General features: G+C 48.3%; 7 protein-coding genes across 7 annotated transcripts; 4 read left to right on the forward strand and 3 right to left on the reverse strand.

Moving 5' to 3' along the window:
• Positions 1–711: 711 nt before the first annotated feature.
• On the forward strand, positions 712–1,395 carry M430DRAFT_55807 (hypothetical protein). Its single transcript, XM_024868562.1, has 2 exons — positions 712–923; positions 993–1,395. The coding sequence occupies exons 1-2, from the start codon at positions 791–793 to the stop codon at positions 1,208–1,210; spliced, it is 351 nt and encodes a 116-aa protein (XP_024723547.1). The 5' UTR covers positions 712–790; the 3' UTR covers positions 1,211–1,395.
• A 1,182-nt stretch (positions 1,396–2,577) lies between these two features.
• On the reverse strand, positions 2,578–5,129 carry M430DRAFT_63600 (hypothetical protein). The gene is made up of 4 exons (XM_024869068.1): positions 5,123–5,129; positions 4,463–5,070; positions 3,313–4,401; positions 2,578–3,160 (listed from the first exon to the last, which is right to left on the reverse strand). The coding sequence occupies exons 2-4, from the start codon at positions 4,997–4,999 to the stop codon at positions 2,774–2,776; spliced, it is 2,013 nt and encodes a 670-aa protein (XP_024723548.1). The 5' UTR covers positions 5,000–5,070; positions 5,123–5,129; the 3' UTR covers positions 2,578–2,773.
• A 1,105-nt stretch (positions 5,130–6,234) lies between these two features.
• M430DRAFT_55809 (hypothetical protein) lies at positions 6,235–8,604 on the reverse strand. The gene is made up of 6 exons (XM_024868563.1): positions 8,209–8,604; positions 7,953–8,156; positions 7,760–7,896; positions 7,046–7,712; positions 6,784–6,970; positions 6,235–6,721 (listed from the first exon to the last, which is right to left on the reverse strand). Exons 1-6 carry the CDS (start codon positions 8,341–8,343, stop codon positions 6,519–6,521), a joined length of 1,533 nt encoding a protein of 510 aa, XP_024723549.1. The 5' UTR covers positions 8,344–8,604; the 3' UTR covers positions 6,235–6,518.
• Positions 8,573–8,890, forward strand: M430DRAFT_196720 (hypothetical protein). Its single transcript, XM_024864122.1, has one exon. It carries the CDS (start codon positions 8,691–8,693, stop codon positions 8,853–8,855), a length of 165 nt encoding a protein of 54 aa, XP_024723550.1. The 5' UTR covers positions 8,573–8,690; the 3' UTR covers positions 8,856–8,890.
• A 662-nt stretch (positions 8,891–9,552) lies between these two features.
• M430DRAFT_114266 (hypothetical protein) lies at positions 9,553–11,545 on the forward strand. The gene is made up of 6 exons (XM_024861549.1): positions 9,553–9,846; positions 9,914–10,101; positions 10,155–10,279; positions 10,331–10,639; positions 10,694–11,255; positions 11,309–11,545. The coding sequence occupies exons 1-6, from the start codon at positions 9,612–9,614 to the stop codon at positions 11,432–11,434; spliced, it is 1,545 nt and encodes a 514-aa protein (XP_024723551.1). The 5' UTR covers positions 9,553–9,611; the 3' UTR covers positions 11,435–11,545.
• A 644-nt stretch (positions 11,546–12,189) lies between these two features.
• On the forward strand, positions 12,190–13,318 carry M430DRAFT_89434 (hypothetical protein; the record flags this gene model as incomplete). Its single annotated transcript, XM_024869653.1, has 5 exons — positions 12,190–12,316; positions 12,435–12,479; positions 12,529–12,605; positions 12,656–13,026; positions 13,111–13,318. Coding segments are annotated over 5 exons (828 nt in total), but the record flags the coding sequence as incomplete, so codon positions are not given.
• Positions 13,319–18,239: 4,921 nt separating this feature from the next.
• On the reverse strand, positions 18,240–20,317 carry M430DRAFT_196747 (hypothetical protein). The gene is made up of 3 exons (XM_024864123.1): positions 20,036–20,317; positions 19,024–19,984; positions 18,240–18,968 (listed from the first exon to the last, which is right to left on the reverse strand). The coding sequence occupies exons 1-3, from the start codon at positions 20,263–20,265 to the stop codon at positions 18,432–18,434; spliced, it is 1,728 nt and encodes a 575-aa protein (XP_024723553.1). The 5' UTR covers positions 20,266–20,317; the 3' UTR covers positions 18,240–18,431.
• Between the last annotated feature and the right edge of the window lie 21 nt (positions 20,318–20,338).

A 20,338-nucleotide genomic window follows, 5' to 3' on the forward strand; every position in this document is an offset into this window, starting at 1 on the left:
TGTTTAGGGAAAAGACCACTGGACACAGAGTCTCGGGGTTTCCTAGTGACAACAATCTTGTCGAACGCATAACATCAAGCCACACACCAATGGAGGCGGTCCTACGGGATGAAATTTAGCCCCAGCACATGGGATACACCCGAGCGGGCCCAGCCTCAAAAGACCCCAGCCTCATCGTGACTGTCGAGCGAACTACTATACGATACTTACCTTAATCAAGGCACACAGAGGAACCGCGCGCGGGTAATAGATCAATCGCAGTCTACATTTCTTTTAGCTCGCTTCCTGCTCATGGGTAAGGTACTTCAGCCTTGCAATTAGGGTAATCCTCCTCCAGTTTTCTTGTTGCGCTTACCTAAGGTAAGCTCACTTTCGTGTTGTTCTTCTCTGCGCCTCGTCTCACGGTCTCACCGACCTCGCAACTCCGTAGTTCATGCTAAGGCTAGCTCAGAAAGAAAGTAGTTATAGGGAATGTAGGGAATGCCTTGCCTGCTAGCGTAGACTAGGGGATGAGGAATGCGAACTTGACCGCTCGAGGATGAGATCCTACCCAGATTGTTTCGAGAGAAAGGATTTGCGAAGATAGTTCGAAAAAGTTGCTGTTCCTGTGAACTTTGAGGCGGACACCACAGACATAAGAACGATGAAAGTCGCATCCAGTTCGAAAGACATCTTGAACATTGTACAGACATATACAGTACATTGAGTCTCGTCATCATCCACGTCACATAACTCAACAATCGCTCCTTAGCAATCCTTCCCAAACGTTTCCGTATCCCTTCCGACTGCAATGAAATTCCTCAGTTGCGCTGCTCTGCTTATAATCATGGCAACCGGCATTGATGCTAGTCCCGCACCACCACCAGCCCATCAGGCAGTAGCTGCTTCAAAGGTCACCAGCTCGGCGACGAAGGCTTCTCCAAGTGAGTTCAAGAATTATGCTTCAACTTCTACTTCCAAGAAATGATAGACTAAGATATGTCATAAATCAGCGGCGCAGAGTGAGAGCTCCGACGTTACAGCTAAAGTGGTCTACGAGAACCCCAACCCCCCAGTGACCTTGCCAGACGATACCCGCCCCGTGGCCATGATTCCTGACGCAAGTACGGGGAGGAACACTGCGGGAGGAACTGCGACCGCAAAGCCTGCAGCCACACCTGCAGTCACACCTGCGGCGAAGAAGGCCGCTGACAAAGGAGGGAAGGTGTGATTAACTTGAAGTTATAAAAGTAATGGAAGTACTTAGTAAACACTCGGGAGGCATTACAGGAGCGGAGTATGGAGTTTTGCATTTTACTTTGGGCGCTTGGTACTCGTTTGCATGGCTGTTGAGACCTTCTCCATTTTGGATTTGCATAGGATCTTATCTAAGGAATATATCATTAAGAAAGCCAGATTGCTTTAACCTCCTTTAGATTTTGAGCAAACGTATCAGTTACCCTTCAGCAAGAGAAAATAAAGAAGGGCAACTACCCACCGACCTTGAGCAAATGACAAAGTAAGATCCCCATGAGCAGCCCATAGGTCCCCAATAACCATTCCCATTACGAATAGCTATCACGGCACACCAACGGTCCAGTTTGCTGGGAATCAACTGTTGATAGCTCATATACAAAGAATACGGTGGTATCAAGCTCGATTACAGGTTAGGGATCTGATGGAGAGCTAAACCTTCGTAGCTGCCCCTGATATGTGAATGGCAAGCTCTGCGCTGCTTGTCAAAGACAACTCAAGTCGGACTGGTGAAAGACGCTTGGCTTTTGAAATGAGGGGATTATAATTCGGACGTCCTCATATTCGTCCTGCTTTACGTAGTAGCACATCGTCTGGGTCACTAGGTGTCAAACGACTAGGATTCAATTTACACATCGAACAAGACTTTGCCAGCTCGTCTTAACCGAATAGTGATACGTTTCCGCCTGCTATGAGGCATTGTAGCCACCTTTGCAAAGTTTCTTGTCCTCTCACAACTCACTATCACCAGGCAAGGCGCGCCCACCGGCCGGCCGCCTCTTTCGCGGGTATAAAAATCTCGCATCGTCCCTCGCTGGCTACAACAATTCTCTTCGCATCGAACGTGCAGAGCTAGGCGCTGGCCTGCTTGATAGCCCAGAGACAGCCGTCGATTCGACAACTCCGAGGCCTTCTTGTAGTACTGACAAGTAACACGATATTAATGTCGTCCGCCAGAGGGCTCCGCTCTTGCCGCTTGCGGGACAAGGAGCTTTGACGTCAAATTCCCCTTATCCTCATAACGCCTATTCGCGCCTGTCGAGCGAGCTATCGCACCACAGCATTAGTACCTTACGGAAGGATCGCGCTTTAGGTAGGCCCTAAATCTATAACACTAAGATACTCCTATTACTTATATATAGCTGCCTCTTACTCTGTTTAGTAGTTAATTTAGTACTGTTGAATCTAACTCAATTTGTCACATTATTTTGTTACATTATTAAGCTTGACTACCATCAGATATTAGTGTAGCGTGACCACTTCTAAAGCTGCGTGGTAAAGGGGCTACTTGTTCACGGAATCTGTTCCTGGCACAATCATGGAAGATCTTGACCTCGGCATACAATGGAAATAACGACACGTACGCGTTGCATTATGCACACGTTGGACAAGTTACCGGTGGTCAGGTACTGGCCTAGTTGGCGGAGAGAAGGCTCGAAGACATCTCTAGGGCAAGTCCTGTACAAAAAACGAACTCAAACACTATTTTATAGGACGAGACTCAGATGTTCTGTATTACTTAACGAAACCAATAGCCTGGCTATTCATCCTCACTTTGCCCCACGAACTCCGGCAATCTCTTGACTACATCCGCCCAAATCTCAGTGCCATTTACCAAATTCACCACGGCTCCTAGTACATCATCGACTGATGCTCGTACTTGTTTGGTAGTATCTCTTTCCCGTAGTGTGATGGTCTCATCTTTTACTGTGTCGAAATCCACGGTGATGCCAAACGGGGTGCCGAGTTCATCGTTTCGAGAATATCGCTTGCCAATACTTGCTGATGAATCATCCACGTTATGAGAGATGCCAAGGGTGCGAAGACGTGATGAGAGCTTCTTCACATATGGCTTGAATTCCGGCGATCTTGATAAAGGAACTAGGAGTACTTTGGTTGGAGCAACCAATGGAGGTATTGAAAGAACCTAGAGGTAGTTAGCCGTTGTCCCATGTTGATCCTCGGCTAGATGAGCATCTCCTATCATTAAAGTGTCTTCTGTAGCAGCGCTCTTTGGTATGATTCGAAAATGAAGGGGATATGACAGCACAAGGGTCGGAGGAGAGGAGAGATACTGACCCCACGAGCTACGTCTCCCGGACGATGCCAGTATGTATGTTCCAAGAGACAGTAGAGTATCCGACCAATTCCAAATGATGGTTCGATGACGTTTGGGGTATAATCTCTAGTATTTTCGACTCTGGTCCGCCGTACGATGTCAATTAGGCTCTTGTCAAGATCCGCCTTCCCTTCGGGAAGACCAGGCACATCTATGGTAATGACCCCGTCTTTCTTTAGAATCTCATGGAAGGTCTCTCGTTGCTGCTGCGTGACAGCTTCTATAGCTTCTTCCACTGCCTTGGCGCCTTTTCTAAACTTCGGGCCTAGCTTCTTTTTGTCTATGTCCACCTGCCATTCTTCTATCTTCAGTGGATGCTCTCGCGCCTCTCTAACGACCAAAGCTTCTCCGGTTCGCTTAGAATGGACTGACAAGTCGTAGGCGCTACGATCTGCACATCCTACGCACTCAATCCAGCCGTAGCTCGTCAGGAGCTCCGCATCCCAACAGTCAGCAGCGTAGTGGGCCATTTCGTTGGCCATGTGTTGGCGGAATCGTAGTTTTTTCATATCGACGCCGATCTTCTCGAGGAACATGTGTATTCTGCCTACGAAATAGCCTAGTGTTTCGTTGTCTATTACTTTAGACTTGACCGCGTCGCCAATAGTCATGACCTTGGTTTCGGTGTTGCCAGCCAGTTGTGTATGCCGGTCGAGGAGTAGAACTTCCATATTTTCTACTTCGTCGAACCTTACATGCTTTTTACCGCCCTCTGGATCGACGAAATGTTCCACTTCGGCCATGAGAAACTCTCGTACCCGCAGAAGGCCAGTTCGCGGCGAAATTTCGTTTCGATATGACTTGCCGATCGATGCAGAAGCGAATGGCATAGTGCCTTGATTGAACTCTAGAAGTTTCTTGAAGTTGACGAATTGACCTTGTGCTGTTTCAGGTCGGAGATAGCCTATGGAACCACTGCTAGGACCAATCGACGTTTTGAACATTAGGTTGAATGGAACGGGTGGAAGGACTTCGTTATTCCCGTCTGGGTTTCGTATATCGTGCTTCTTTATGAGCTGTCCCAGTTCTGTTCCATCGTAGTTATCAATCTGAGATTGACCAATTAGCCTGCGCACTAAACAAATCGACGGTCGAGTTGAGATGGCTTACCCGCGCAAGAATCTCCTCATACTCCCTAGCAACGTCATCATCCAACTTGACCACCTTCACATCCTTCACGGCACGCTTCTTTTTCTTTGCATTGGCGGGGTCATTATCCTTCTCTTTGTCTTCTTCTGTCGATACGCCCCGAGCAGCCTTGTCCCCCTTCAATCTGGCCTCCAGGACATTCTCAATGAGGTGATCTGCCCGCAAATAATCGCCGTTCTTGGAATCTTTGCACATCCAATCCGAGAATTTGTCCACATGTCCGCTGGTCTTGAATACCTCTTCTGGCGTAAGAACAGTGCAATCGACCTCCAACATATTCTCCTCCAGCACGAAGTGCTTCCTCCAGGTATCCACTATATTCGCCTGCAGTGCACAGCCCGGGGGGCCATAATCAAAAAGTCCCTTAGTGTCTCCCACGAAACCGCTCGCAGTTCTGTATATTTCGAAAGACGGAGTGTAGAACAGTCGACGTTTAACTAGTGCCTCGAAGGGTGTGCGGTCGAATGCGCCACCACTGCGCGTTGTAAGTACCGCCATGGCTCGATAGTCCCCAGCAGGCAATCAGCGTGCAGATTGTTGATTGAAGGAATTGATCCGCGAGAAGTAGACTGGCAGAAGTTAATATATTTCTTGATGTTGACTCACAACGGCTTGTGATACACGGCACCCCCCCAATTGTTATGCGGCACCCCCCCAATTGTTATGCGGCACCCCCACTTTCCCTACCTAATGTGTCGGCTGTTGTAAATATAGGCGGTGAGTAGTAGTACTTTATTCTGCTTGTAATCCGTACCTCAATCTAGGTACTGTTACCTATTTACTATCGCCATTAACATCGCCGTCACATACCGGCTGTCGACCCTCCCTGGTCGCTAAAGATGTCGTTCCCTAGCCCCTTTCAAGCCCTTTCCAAACAGTCCCTTCTCTAACCCCTGTACTGATAGAACATGAGTAGTCAATGTAAGAGCGACAAAGATGGTTCCACTCTTGTGGTATTGTAAAGGAGAGTAGAGGGGAAGAGGAGTCTACCGCATAATGCTTTTGTTGCAGCGTTGTTGGTTGGTGGTGGTCATCGTCGGGGTGTGGGTGCTGAAATTTAGCAGCTACGCTACTGGAACCACCCTCAGGCTAACTTTCTCTGGAAGACCGGCGCTTCTCTTACCTTATTCCAACAACACCATTAATCTATCTCAACTTCAACCTCCCTTTTGAAGTCAATCAAGGAACCTTCGTACAGTGTTCTCTACAGAGATCAATCTGCTCATATCTAGATTCTCTCTCCCGAGCTCCTGCCAAGTATGTTCCGATAATAATAGCCGCGTCACGATTTCTCCGGGTACCTCTTCCAGCTGTTTACGATGTCCAAAATAGATCACCGCCATCAGCGCGAATTCGGAGCGACAATTCCGGGCCATGGTTGCGGTGGCCGAATGCCGGCGTCTGGTAGCGCGGGCGCCGGATGGACAGATGAGTCTGAACAGGCCTTCGTACGGATAAAGAACGTGTTTGTGACTACACCGATATTGGCACAGTCTGACCCAGAAAAACAGACAGTCGCGGAAACCAATACATCTACTTAGAGCACTAGGGGTGCCCTAATATAGCATGATCAAAACGGAGTGCTAGCCCTTGTTTTACTCGAGGAAGAATGCTCCAGCAGAATGGAACTACCAGGTCTATGACAAGGAAATGCTAGCGATCGTACGATGCCTTAAAGGGTGGGAGAGCGAGCTGTAAAGGTTGTCTTGTCGCACCAGCTCAGCCAGTATTTAGCCAAATGCTTTGAGACAATCATGCAGGTTTCTATCAACGCCACACCTTTGGCGTAAACGGATCTTGATTCAAAAGACTCTACGCCTAGGCCTGATCTCCACTCTTTAGAAGTTGGCAATTGACAATTTGACATCATCCGACAACTAATCCTGCCCTCCATATATTATGATTAGTACTGTTATTTACACGGGTAAGAGACTACACAGAGTACACCTAAAAGGTCGTATCTTTCCACTACACGTCGCCAAAGCGAGCGAACTGCTGAATGGTGCAATGAAGCAAACTACACAGGTGAGCTCTTTTCATCCGCACTCGCCGCGTTGTCGCTTCCCGAATCTTTTGTCTCGGCCATATTTTCCACCGCCACGCGGTCTTCGGTATGCTCCAGGACCTTTGCTGACTCGGTGCCCCGCAGGCTGTCGGAAATAAAAATGAGGTCGATCTCCTCAAGTGAACGGCCACGGGTTTCCGGGCAGAAAAAGTAGACTGTAGGTCTCGTCAGCACTGAGAGCGTTCGTCGATTTGCTCGATGGGGCAGGGGACCATACCGTAGGGAATTGCGATGACGTTAAAAACCAAGAACCAGATCCAGGTCTTCCACCCCACTGAGGGATCGGCTATAGCAATCGGCCCCGCGAACACGGTGACGAACGCCATGACCCACTGACAAGAGACGCTGAGTGCGAAGCCCACGTGGCGGTAGCGCAGGGGCATGATCTCGCTAGAGTAGACATACTACGGGACAGTTAGCAAGCGGCTCTACACTATGCCGCACACAAGTTCAGCAACAAGCAGGTGAAAAGCACTGACAGTGACGGGACCCCACGTGGGACCAAAAACAGCAATCCAGCAAAACAGCATGGCGGCGGCCGCGGCCCCAGTTGCGGGGCCGGGAGTGGAGAGCAAGCCTGTGAAAGAAGCCATGAAAACCGTTTGGCTGACGGCACCGACGATGAGCCATGTGCGGCGGCTGAACTTCTCCATCCAGTAGACACCCATGTAGTTGGTGATGGCGAGGACGGTGGTGGCGGCTGCGGCTAGGCCAGAGGCGGTCAGGGCCTTGAGGCCAATGTAGACTTCGAAGATGGTCGACGTGTAGTAGAAGATCATATCGATACCCATCAAGTATGCCATGCCAACCAGGATCATGCCGGTGCGGATACGTCTCGCGCTCTGCATCGCGGAGGTATCCCAGATGAAATCCTGGATACGCAGACTAGCGGCCTCCGTCCTCTCAAGCTCTAAAGAGGCCAAGATATCGAGCTTGGCTTGCTGGACTTTGCTGTCAGTGATTGACTTGCCGTAGAGGCGCTCGAGGATGGAATCGGCCTCGGCGGTACGGCCTTTGGCGTAGAACCAACGCGGGGTGTCTGGATTAGAGTACAGGACTGCTACAGTAGCAAAGGCCCAGAATACTTGGAACGCCACGGGGAATCTCCACACGGCTTGGGTTTTGGCGAAGACCATGCCGAAATCACTGCGAGTCATAAGTAGATGTCATGGGGCAGGATGCGCTTCTCTTACACCCAGTATGCGAGCGCTGTGCCAAGACTAGCGGCTGCAATCATCATGTTGACTCCCTGTCCACGCCTGTTGGTAACGACCGCCATCTCAGCTACGTAGATGGGGACCATGGAAGTCATGAAGCCATTCCCGACGCCCTAGGCAATCAATCAGCACTGTGTTCCCAGGAAACGGGTAGGATGCAGTAGCTTACAATTAAAACTCTGCCCGCGATCAATTGACCAGAGCTGTAACTTGAGGCAGAGATAATGGTGCCGACCACCTGCACGCCACAACCGATCAGGATCCAAGTTCGCCTTCCCAGAAGCATGCCAAAGGCAGCAATAATCATGCAGCCCAGCCATGATGCCAACAGGAAGACTGAAGTTATCATAGAAGTGGTGGTGGTGTCGGGATACTGTCAACTATCAGCTGGCGGATTGCTTCGCAGGCGCAGAACTGTCTCTTACTCCCATCGCACTCTGGAATTCATCCGTGAGGAGAACACCGCCCAGCACACCCGCATCCCATCCGAAGGTCACGAAGCCCAAACTGCCTCCGATGAGGGCTTTCCAGTACAGTCTTTCTCCTGTAGCGGCAGCCATTTTTGCGTCCGGTGTCAGAAGACTCCCGTGTGGTTTTGGTGTTCAGGTCTCTGGCGTCCTGAGGTGGGAGGAAGAAGAAAATTATTGATTTATGCAACTGTAGGTTATTGAAGCATGCATGCAAGTAGAAAGGAAAGAGGCTTTTCAAATGTCGGTCTAGAAGTGCAGGCCTTCCAATGGCTTCCGACTTCCGCACCCTGGATATGAGAACGCGGCGCGATAGGTGAAGGAGAGCGAGCAAGAATGAACTTACAATAAGATTACGTGCTAAAAACCGGCCATGAAATGACAGCTCAGGGACTGATCGGCGTGGCTTGCTTGTTCACACCTCGCCAATAGGAGCTCCTATGCGTCCCAGGGCTATCAAACCCCTCCCCATGTGCGTGGTGGCCGTCCTTGGATGTAACCGTCGGCTCTGCACTTCTGGAATTAGTAATTTTGTGCAGTATATATGCTCGTTCACTGCCGCTCATAATCTTAACGGCCTCTCTTTTCTAGTATTGATCGATTGACTTTGACTGATTGGTTGACTGACCAGTTCGCGACATGTACGTTAACATGTACGTACATTACACTGTTTCTCAGCGTGAAAGCTGTATGCGGGATCTTCCGTCGGCATAGGTTTTTGACGAGATCTTCTGTCGAACAGGGCAGATCGCTCCAGAGTCCATGGGTGCATTGGTGGGTGACGGAAGGTGCAGGAATCTGCGGGAAAATTGGCTGTTTAGGGGGCCTGTGCCGAGCATCAACATCTTAAGAAGCGCAGAACCCATGCGTGGGCCCGTGGGGGGAAGTTCTGCAGCAGATCTGACGGGGTCCGGGGTCGCCTGGTGGCAGCGGGAGCTTCCTACGGGGCGCCACGGGCCGGGACAGGGCTCCGGGGCGAAGGAGCCGGGGTTAGAGTTCTTGGGTCGATCGATGCTTTTATGGTTTTCCGGGTCGCATTGTTTCCATCCCACTTTCGTTCGTGTCGCTGGCTGCCCCGACCACCAATAACCCTGATTACCCACTCTACTACAACGTCAACCGGCCGGGAATCCTCCCTATCGTGTCCCAGCAATATACACGGCGGCGATTGGCGATCAAACCCATGAGCGGCATCGACGGAGTATTGGCCGGAATGGGCGTGTCGACGTGCCGCAGCGGCCGTGGCAGTACGGCTTGCGGAGTTGGGCCACACGCCGTTTGATATTTCTCAGCAAGGTGGAACCGTTCGTCGTTCGTCGCATAGAAACATCTTTTTGGTGTACAGTAGTTACGCTGCAAAGATGACCGCACTACTACCTGCTTTGCTCTCCAAGTTCACCTTCACCAATGCGGCTCTCGCCATCGTCGCATACATCCTCTATTCTATCCTTTACCAGATTGTCTACTACCGCTTCTTTCACCCTCTTTCCAAGTTCCCCGGCCCATTCTGGGCCAGTGTGACGAGGTTATGGGTTGCATATCACAACATCAAAGAGGACGAGCGCTTTGTGGAATACGACCTCCACAAGAAATATGGTATCAAGAGTTCCGCAACGACCGAAGTTCTATTCCTTAATACTGATTTTGTGACCACGTAACGCAGGACCCATCATTCGAATCACTCCCACGCTGCTGCTTGTCAGCTCTGCAACCGCGCTGCCCACCATCTACCACCGACAAGCAGACAAGACGAAGCACTACATCACGGGCAGTTTTGGAGAGACCGAGTCGTTGTTCAATATGCAGAGCTGGAAGACCCATGCGCATTTCCGGAAGTTAATGGCTGGCCCAGTACGTTACCACTGAAGGCCAGATCAATATACAGCAACTGACATCACGAATAGTACAGTTTTAGCAATATCAAGAAGATGGAGCCTCTGATAGATGCAAGCATTTCTGAGTGGATCCGCAAACTGGACGAGGACTTCGCTAAGCCAAACCGAAGCTTTGACTTCTCGCCTTGGGCAGTGTAAATCAGATCGTGCATCACTTACTGGAGTTCATGACTAACTGCTCCCAGTTTCATGGCCTATGATATCATCTCTGAAGTTGGCTTTGGGGCTCCCTTTGGTTTTATCAAGACAGGGACTGATGTCGGTGGGCTCATTCAAGGGTTCCACGACGGCCTCCCGGCGTTTGGACTGATGGCTCGTTTGCACCCCTTTACTACATGGGTAAAGACGACCTTTCTGAATAAGTATCTTGTTGCAAGCCCAGAGCAGGATTCGGGAATTGGGACGTTGATGCGTTTCCGGGACAAGCTGCTGAATCAGCGTGTGAAGGATATTGAAAATGGAACGACGGGAGATAGAATTGACCTTCTGCAAACGTACGTCTTGCAGGATCCCAGCAAAACCTAAGGATACGAGCTAATTATCTCCAGCATGCTCGATGCTCGCGATGACGATGGCAAGCCCCTTGACATTGAGTATGTCAAAGCCGAAGTCCTGCTTGTTCTCCTTGCCGGTGCCGACACGACGGGCACGGCCTTTCAGGCACTGGTGCACTATGTGATGAACGACGAGGCCGTCTACGCAAAGATGATGGCCGAGGTCGACGCCGCGACCCGCGCCGGCCGCCTCTCCGCCATGCCGCAATACAGTGAGGTGGTAGAACACTGCCCCTACTACATTGCCTGCGTCAAAGAAAGCATGCGTCTCTGCCCCTCGGCACCCAACATCTTTCCACGCCTGTCACCCAAGGGCGGCCTTGTCATCAATGGCCAGTTTATTCCGGAGGGTGCCGAGGTAACGTGCAACCCGTGGCTGGTTCATCGGGACGAAGGGATCTATGGTACCGATGCGAATGAGTTTAGGCCGGAGCGGTGGATGGATGCTGAGAAGGCGAAGCTGTTTGATAAGTACAGTATGACGTTTGGGTACGGGGCGAGGACGTGCTTGGGCAAGGATATTGCGCTCATGGAGTTGTATAAGGGGCCTTTGCAGGTACGGTTCTTGTTTTTCCTGCTTGTTGGCATTCAATTTGCTAACTGGTGCAGTTCTTCCGCAGTTTCCGCCCGGAGCTTTTGCGAGGGAAGAAGGAAGGGCAATTTGTAGTCAAAGGAGGTGTTGGGTTCTGGAAAGACATGTGGCTACAAATTGGGAGGCGAGCGCTTTTGGTATAAAACAGTTGTAAATCAGGACGAGTGAGATAGGATTCTGAAGATCGGACGCAGACGAGGTCTGAATTCTTTCTTTCCAAGTCTTAATCAATAACCTCTGGGGTCCATGCAGCCATTACGATATCTGAATTGATCAGTTTAGTTCCGATGTTTCTAAGTTTAAGAGCGTGGAAAGAGTATTGTCGCGTCCATTTTCCGCCTTCTAGACTCCCAAGTTTAGCGCGCAGTTCTTTTTAAGTATCCGTCGTGGCTAGTTCGATGTGCTACTAGATTTCTTCAAATAGGACGGATCAATTCATCCGGACTAGGTCAACCCCTTTTCCTGTGTGTCCTGACATTTACTAGACAGCGGGACGAGGCCGGCCCGGTTCAACAATATTCAACAAGGCCGCAGCTGGCAGGGTACCATCGCCCATTTACGTAGGGCGGCCCGTGCCAGGCATTACTCGTACCGGGTACTAATATATGCAGGGCGCCCCTTTCTCCGCGAAACTTTGGAGGTCCGTGGACCTTAGTTCGAAATACAAGTATACTACAAGGCCCTGATATGTCCAAGCTCGACTGGCTATATCTTGTTCTCCACTGGCTCCTCGGAGTAGAGCGTGCAGAGCTGAGTTCTGGATAACTCTAAAGGAGCTTCAGATGATATTGTCAACCTCAGCATTACAATCCTTCGTCGTCGTCTCCATTAGAAGCTGTTAATTATTCATTCACATCCATTCATTGTCATCATGTCGGCGGCGACGACGACGGTTAACCTGAGCGAGTCTCAGGGGCCGACGGCAGTTGCGATTTGCATTTTGTTTGCAGTCATTACGTTTATCGTTATATCTCTGCGTCTCTTTTCTCGGATTTTTATTATTCACAGCACTGGACTTGATGATGGTGGGTGAGAATCTCTACCAACGATGACAAAATGCTGATCATATGTCTAAAGCTTTGATGTCTGTAGCAGCTGTAAGCTTGGAAGACATCTGATACCACAGATATCTATACTGACTAGATACCCAGCTTCTGTCTTGGGCATTCATAATTGTGACAATTCTAGGTGAGTGAAAAGGAGTCGAGCATTGGCAGCGTTGGCTAATATATACCAGCTGTTCATCATGGACTTGGAGATCATATTCAGAAAGTAGAGGCAATGGGGGGCCCGAATTTTATAGCCTACGCCAAGGTAATAAATACACCTTCTCCCTACAAAGCTTTTCCGCTGATCTGTTAAAGATTGTATGGATGTCATCCATTTTCTACAACAGTTGTCTCGGCTTCATAAAGCTGTCAGTTCTAGCTCTCTACTCGCGGCTGGGTGATACGACGCTCCAGAAAATGGCCTTCATCATGATGGCGGTTGTGGGATGCCAATGTTCTGCCAACGTCTTGACCTGTATCTTCCAATGCAGCCCAATTCGGGGTGCTTGGGATACGTCACTAAAACCTAAATGTGTCAACATCAATGCTTTCTATTTATCGAATGCGGCGCTGAATATCCTGACTGACCTGATCACCTATGCCATGCCTATCAGAATGGTTCTTGGTCTTCAAACGCCAACCAAACAGAAGTTTGCAATCGGTATTATGTTCTGCCTAGGTTTCTTGTACGTTTACACGGCCGATGACCATTCACTTTTCTCGTCGCCCTTTCTTTAGAGCAAGGCATTGGACTGACAATTGGCTTTCAGTGCCTGTATCTCCTCTATCGTCCGCATAACCTTCGTCCCGGCCATGCTCACAAGTCCCGACGCCACCTGGGCCATTGCCAAGCCTATGTACTGGTCCGTGATTGAGACAAACGTGGGCATTCTCGCCGCCTCTATTCCCTCCTTTAAGCCAATTGCCCGCCGCTACCTACCCCGTCTCATTGGGGAATACAGCTCGGGCCGCAACTACGGCAACAACCTTTCAAGCATGCCTAAAGACAGCACGCTCCAGCGCCGCCAGTTTAGCAACCTAGACATAGACAACGACATGATGCTACGCCCAATTGGAAATAACGGTATGACGACGACAGTTATTGCGAGCACAGACTCGGATGATGCTGGAGATGCAAAGTCGAACACGGGTAGTGAGCAGGATCTTGTGCAGTCAAAGGACCATATTACGCAGTGGACGCATATTACGCAGAAGTTTGAGCCGGCCCCTTCCAAAGACGCATAGGCTGAACGTCGTGGGTCTTGAAGAGGACCATTGAGCCAATGCAGATTTGAATATGACCACCGCAGCTGGCATGCGCTGGCGAGTGATCTTGGGAGGGTAAGCGGAGGTTGTGTCTCAATTGAGATGTATGACTACGATAATTTTTGCGCCGTGGCAGCAACAACGTTAGTGTCTATGCCTCTATAAAATAGTTGAATAGAAAGTTTGATTTTTCACCAGGATTGTCCATGACATCAAAAGTATTAGGCTCAAAATAGAATATCATTATGGGTCGTCACAATACCTTTCAAAGACCGTGCCTGCTGATTAGCTATCAACGCCGGGGCAGGGATGTGAGAACTTTTGCATCTAAAGCACCCGCCTAGTTTCATAGAGTCAAAGGGGAATTTGAACATCGGGGTGCTTGAGAAGCAGGGGGCGAGGGTTCGGCCGTTGAGCTAGGATTTGGCCGTTGTCGAACTGATGGGAAGACAACCATTCTTCTTCATTGTCGATCACAGACCGGCAATTTAGGGCCACGCTCGGTTTACTATACGCGGTAAGGGGGGCTCCGCGGCAAACAGGTATATAGAGGTTAGGTTGGTAACCCATGATATCGGCAAACAGATACGCGGTAGTTAGTCTTTTGGAAGCAGCTCCTACGGACTAGCTACTCAAATTAAATTCACTTTACCGACGTCGGCCGCCCATGTCGCTCAAGAAAATGCAATCTAAATTTCACCCAGGCCAGTACCATCAGCGGGGCCGGATGGCTAGGGTGGCTAGACGTTGACTAGGGTGGCCAGTCCAACCCCCTGCCCAACTACCGTGGTGTTTTGCCATCTAGTTAGGTATGTACTGGTCTGTTGCCGTAGGGTCTAGCCTCAGGCCTCAGGAATCCGGGCCGCCACACCTTATATGATCCTTCCTCATACCTAGCTAGATCTTTAGACCTTCAACCACTACCACGAGAACACCAACATTCAATTCGTGGCCTGTAGACCGACTCTCTAACCAAGTGATCGATGTACTATATCTGTGCCCATTAACATCTACAAATTGAAAACGTGTAATAAGAGCTATTATCCGGTTTTTCTTGGGAGACTAAATTACTAGTGGACGACAGGCGCGGAATTATGCCGAGAGGGCTGGTTTCGAGGCCTGGTCGTGTACGTAAAGAAGTACAGCCCCTAAGGTAAGGGAAGGTAAGTGTTGTATATCCGCTAGCCGGGGGAGGGGGCTACTAGGCCTTATTCTAATCCAGAGTCGTACAATCTCTTGCTGTATAGAGTCGCATATGTTGAAAGATCCTGTCCGTAGACTAGGCATGTATCTACCTAGGCTGATCGTGTACGTACTCAATACGTAGGCTGGTCGTGAGACCTAGTCCTGAGGACAATTAGCGCTAATCCGCTTTTGCTTTCGGGTCGGCTCGTTTAACCGGCTCGTTCCGCGTGTGGAAAGATGGGGGGTATCCGACCCAACTTGGCGGGGCACTAGTTTTCAGGGGCGAAATACCTTAATAAGCGAGGAACATCAAAATCGCAAGGCCTCAATTTAAGACCATACCTAGAGCTTCACATTTCGGGGAATAAATAAGGAGGAGAAATGGCTAAGGATAAAGTTAAAGCTTGAATCTATCTTTCTCTTTATTGTCTTTTGTAATAATGTGTGCGAACAGTCACGAGATCCATGTCGCCTGAGCGATTGCGAGCGGTCTACCCAAGCGAAATCTCAGGGAAATAAACCGGATCAGGTTTAGCTCGTGGCAGAATTCGAAAAAAGTATGATTTGACTCACCTCGGTCACAACGCAGAAAGTACAGCTTCACGGCATATAGATCCTACTGAAGCCATGGACAGTAGCTTAGTGAAGTCTATTGCGCATCACCCCAAAAAACTCAATGCACCGAAACCAGAGAAGAAAAAGACACCCAAGGAGCCCAAACAAGCCCAAACCCCCAAAGGCCCAACATCGCCGAAAGCAAAAGGCCTAGCCGCCACTAACGATGTCACTATAGATCCGGATGCAGTGTTCAAAATTTGGAAATTGCAGATGTATACAATGAGAAATCCGTTGGGTCTGAGGGGATAGCGAAGTCGTTATCCTGTTACCTTGAGAGTCTAATAGGTTTTCTTCCCTTGGGGCACACCAAAGCGATCATGGTTCATTTCGGATTTGCTAGATTTGGTGGGGGTGAATGCTATCTCCGCTTTGATGACACAAAACCATCAGGCAGATAAGGAAGTTTCCTCATTGCTGTCGAAGAGATTGTTAGCTGGCTAGAATTTAAGCCCGTGCGGGTCACCAGTTCTAGCGATAACTCTCTCGGCCTGTATGAGCTGGCAGAAGATCTGATCAATAGGGGCAGGACAGATATTTTACACTGTGCTAGTAGGTTTCTAACATTCTGTTATTTTAACACAAGTGGTGTGCGAGTTCTCAGGTCTCTTGTTGTACCTGGAATTGATCTAAAATTATATTTAGAGGCTGAAGGCGTGGACCAAGGGAGCGGCGGCGAAGGCAAAAACCTAGATACGCCTGTCCACTCAGTGTCAGCCCTTTCTCCGAGACTTCGGCCGAGTTTCAAGCAATGGGAGATAGAAAATATTAACCACAGAAGGCTGTCATTTGGATGAAGGAGGATTTGGAGTGTGGTAATCCCTAAATGTGGGATTTGGCGGTCTAAGGTGTCGTATGCTTGATGATAAACGCTACATACACCACATGACCGGCGATGGGTGGAAGACATATCCTACGTACGATTTAACATACTGCCGGTGCGATAATTTTCAATGTATCACACACTCATTATGTGCTACCGAATTCGACCTTTCAAGGGTTTCGTATGAGTGGCTTTGTGACAGACTTGGTGTTCCGCGTCTGATGCTTGTTCTTGATCCGATGGTCCGTGTTGTTAACTTGTTATTAAGAAACATCCTAAAGATTTCATGGAAATGGTTGAACTGCCATTTTTCAAAGGTCCTGCCTATGGCGTACGTACTTTCCCTATTACTAAGTTATTACATGGCGTGGAGCCCCAGCCGCTGTAACTTATAGGTCTCTAAACTGTTCTTAAATTTGCATTGCAGCTATTAGAATTGACTTACTGGCTAACTACTACTCAAATTGGTCAACAGGGTTCCATTCACCACAATAGTCTACATTGACCGTGACGAACTTTGAGAGACAGTCTCTAGGGACTTCCTTCGGCTCGCACCGGGATCATCTGTTGGCCTCTTCAAAGTTCCCTATCCAAGTACTGCCACTTAATTTGGGAAAGATCCCGAACCTAGCTTGGTGACGTTGATTTGCGCGCATTATGGAAAGCCGCTGGAAGGAACTGCGTTCTTAAAACCTAAGACGTATGTATAATATCCACGGCAATTGGTTTTGCACCAGCAGTTTCACCCTGCATTAAAACATCAAAACTCCTTAAATGGCAGGATACGCTTTGCTAACCACGTTATGTTTAGCTATTAATCATAAATCAAGCTTCCCGCTGTCCTCTCTCGTCTTCTTCGATAGTAGTAATCTTATCCACAAACTTCTAAACAATCACATTCTCCTTCCGCCTCTAATCATTACGCCACGAACTATCGAACTCGCTCTACTTCACCTTAGCCTTAAAACCTTTCATTTTGTACTCGTAGTATTTTTGTAGGACGTGATTGATCTCCGTGCAACCCGAAGCAGACTTAAGGACGCTCAAGGAATACATCGACGTGAATCTAAACAAGGGGTTCATCAGGGAATTGAACCCGCCAGCAGGCAGCCCCATACTTTTTGTACCTAAACAGGACGGGACCAAATGATTACAGGTGGACTGCAGGAAACTGAACGCCTTAAAAATAAAGTACCGGTGTGCACTACCTTGGCAGACGAGTTATGGGACTGTCTGCAAGTAGCAAAGATCATCACTCAACTGCAACCTTGTTCGGCTGAAGGAAGGAGAAGACTGGAAGATGCGGCTCAGGATATGCTATAGTCGCTATGAAATCGATGTTCAAAGGGTATTCTAGCTACGTACAAGCAGATGATCCTCTATAAATAGCCCCTAAAATCCATCTTATACAAATACCCAATTGAATGCCACTTAAACAGACAGACACCCTGCAATAGCTTATGTTCTCATCTTTGCGGGGCGGAACCTAACAAAGATACCCAAAGCCTAAAGGTAAGTTTTTTTTAAAGAAAATGTAACACTCTAGTCTGGAATTATAATAGAATAGGTTAACGTTATCCAAGTATTCTTAACTAGTATAGGTACTCGTTACATGATTAAGTATATATCTATAAGGTATGTAACCCTACTTAGTAATACATGATATATGTAACTTATAACTATCTTATATCTTATTCTATTAATACCTATTATATTTTATTCTTTTCTCTCTCTCTCTTAGATTCTTATACGTAGGACTAATATATTATCAGGATTACTTTTTAACTCTTATTTCAATATTTTTTCCGTTAATTAATATGGCTTCTTATATATAAATTATACTATAGCTTAGGTCCAGCTAAAGTACTTACTAAACTTGATCTATAGGAACCTCATTATCATGTAACCTAGTTGTCTCGTAAGGCATGGGCTTAGAAAATTGAGACACTTCAACCAGAAGTAAATCTACAGATCTAGACGACTATTATAGCAATCCAGTTAATAAGAAACCCTAAACTATACACCAGGATAACAGTATAGCAGCGCAAGATTATATAGAAATAGCGTTGAACGAATGCCCTTGTTATGCTTACGAAGACGGGATAAAATTTTAGAACTTTTGCCTGAAATAGAAGACTTTAGAGACGTCTTTACGGCCTTTATGTCCGTCAATGAATCATCTAATCATAAGCCTGTTTTATCCTAGAATCCCCTTCTATACATAGGATATGATTTTACCTTGTCCTCCCAGAAAGGCCAAGAATAGTCAGGACCAGGACAGTCCTCTGACTCCTTAGATGTGAACCCATCGCACCAGATCTTGGCGGCATCCCTTCCTACAAAGTCTCCCTCATGGCCCTTTAACTCTACTACATTACATTTCTTTGTGACGGCGGCATCATCCTCTTGATATACACAGTCCATTCTCGAAGTCCACACATCTTTGATCTTGCTCCCCTGCATACGATCAGGAAACTCGGGGTCTTCTAAGTTCTGGTGGGGAAGACGTCTGTAAAAGACCGCTTTCTCGGGAATTTGCCCGAGACCTCCATCGAGATTCGAAATCCAGGCATGAATATCACAAGTATGAAGACGGCGAAGAGTTGTGAATATCTCAGTTCCAAAATCGCACACAGGATCAAAATCTTCGTCGTCGTCTACGCACAAGCCTTCCCCATTTATCTCAAGGTAAAGCTCCTCCAAAGATTGGGGAAGCTCGGCGATAAAATGAAATAGATCCTATATCTCCTTAGACCGAAAAAGATTATTCATATTTGAAGTGGTGTGTACTTACAGGCTTGTATGCGTTGAAGTCCAATCTTCCATCGTCGCGATAGGGACCGTTATTATTGTCTCCGTCTCCCAGCCGAAGAAACCTGAGACTTGTCCACGGACGAAAGAGTTTGCCAATAGCTGGTGAGAATGGAACGTCAATGTTTGTGACAGAGAAGCGTTCAATGGAGAAATGGGGACTCGCGATATTCGTCGTAAGTGCATGGAAAAATTCATAGCCGGTCATGTTTTCCCCAGTTTGGCCTGTTCTGGTGGCCTCCAAAGTTAAATCTTTTAGGTCTGGCAGCTGTCTACAGACTTGCAGGATGAAGTCCAACTCCTCTTTTGTCCAAGGCCTATAACCGACAGGAATTGTGACAGACTTCAATGACTGTCTGTGCCTCCTAATAAAGTCGAGAAACGCTACCTGGATCTCTCTTCGGTGTCCCCCGTCGTATTGATATCGAAATCCAAAATGTCGTAGATGTGCGAGTTTGGGCGCTGGAGTAGCTTGCGCTCCACGATATTGCTGAACTCTGTCTGGTGAGACTACTGGTAGCTTGGGCAGGGACGTTCTCATCTGGCAAACAGAGATGTCTAGCCATTCCAGACTAGGGCATGTGGCTTCAACGACGTTCACCAGGAAACCAGCTGTATCCCATGGGTTTTGCTCGCTGCTATTCCACCCAGGTGGCACTTCCCATTTGAGGGTTGTCAGGGACGTAGGAGTCATGCTCCAGATGTGCTCTTCCGGTTTAAGTCCGTAGACAGTCAACTCTACAAGCTGTGGGTAAGACTGTACAGTGGCAATGATGTAAGCAGCCAGTTGATTTGGCGTAAGAGAGGCTCTAGAGAGATTTTTCATATTTTGAGCTGCGCCAATGAGCATAGAGCTGTCAGGATCTAGAGTCGCATCTTGAAAGTCTCCAAAAGGGTTGTGGTAATTTTTGAAAATCCGTACAAGGGCCCCTAATTTTGGATTTCTGGAGATGATCATTAGCCTGAACAAATAAATATCGGACGATGATATATACTCAGAGATAGAGCGCACCAGCCGAAGCTGTCGCCGTTTGGATTTGGCATCGGCGTCTGGATCGTAGCGCTCATCTATGCTTAGGTCGATGTGATTGTAAAGTGCTGTGGTTGAAGCTTCTCCTAGTGCTCGACAGACAGAACTGCAGTTTCGGAGGTCGGCAAGGCCAGGAGACAGGTGGGACACAACGTTGTGGAGAATGCTCTTTGGGAGCGCATGCAACCCTTTCATGTTGTCGAATAATAATGGAGAATAATGGACGATGATCGGTCGTTGGGTCGGGACCGTCCCGTAGAAAAGTGTC

This window comes from Amorphotheca resinae (assembly GCF_003019875.1).
Source record: "Amorphotheca resinae ATCC 22711 unplaced genomic scaffold M430scaffold_2, whole genome shotgun sequence".
Classification (NCBI taxonomy): domain Eukaryota; kingdom Fungi; phylum Ascomycota; class Leotiomycetes; order Helotiales; family Amorphothecaceae; genus Amorphotheca; species Amorphotheca resinae.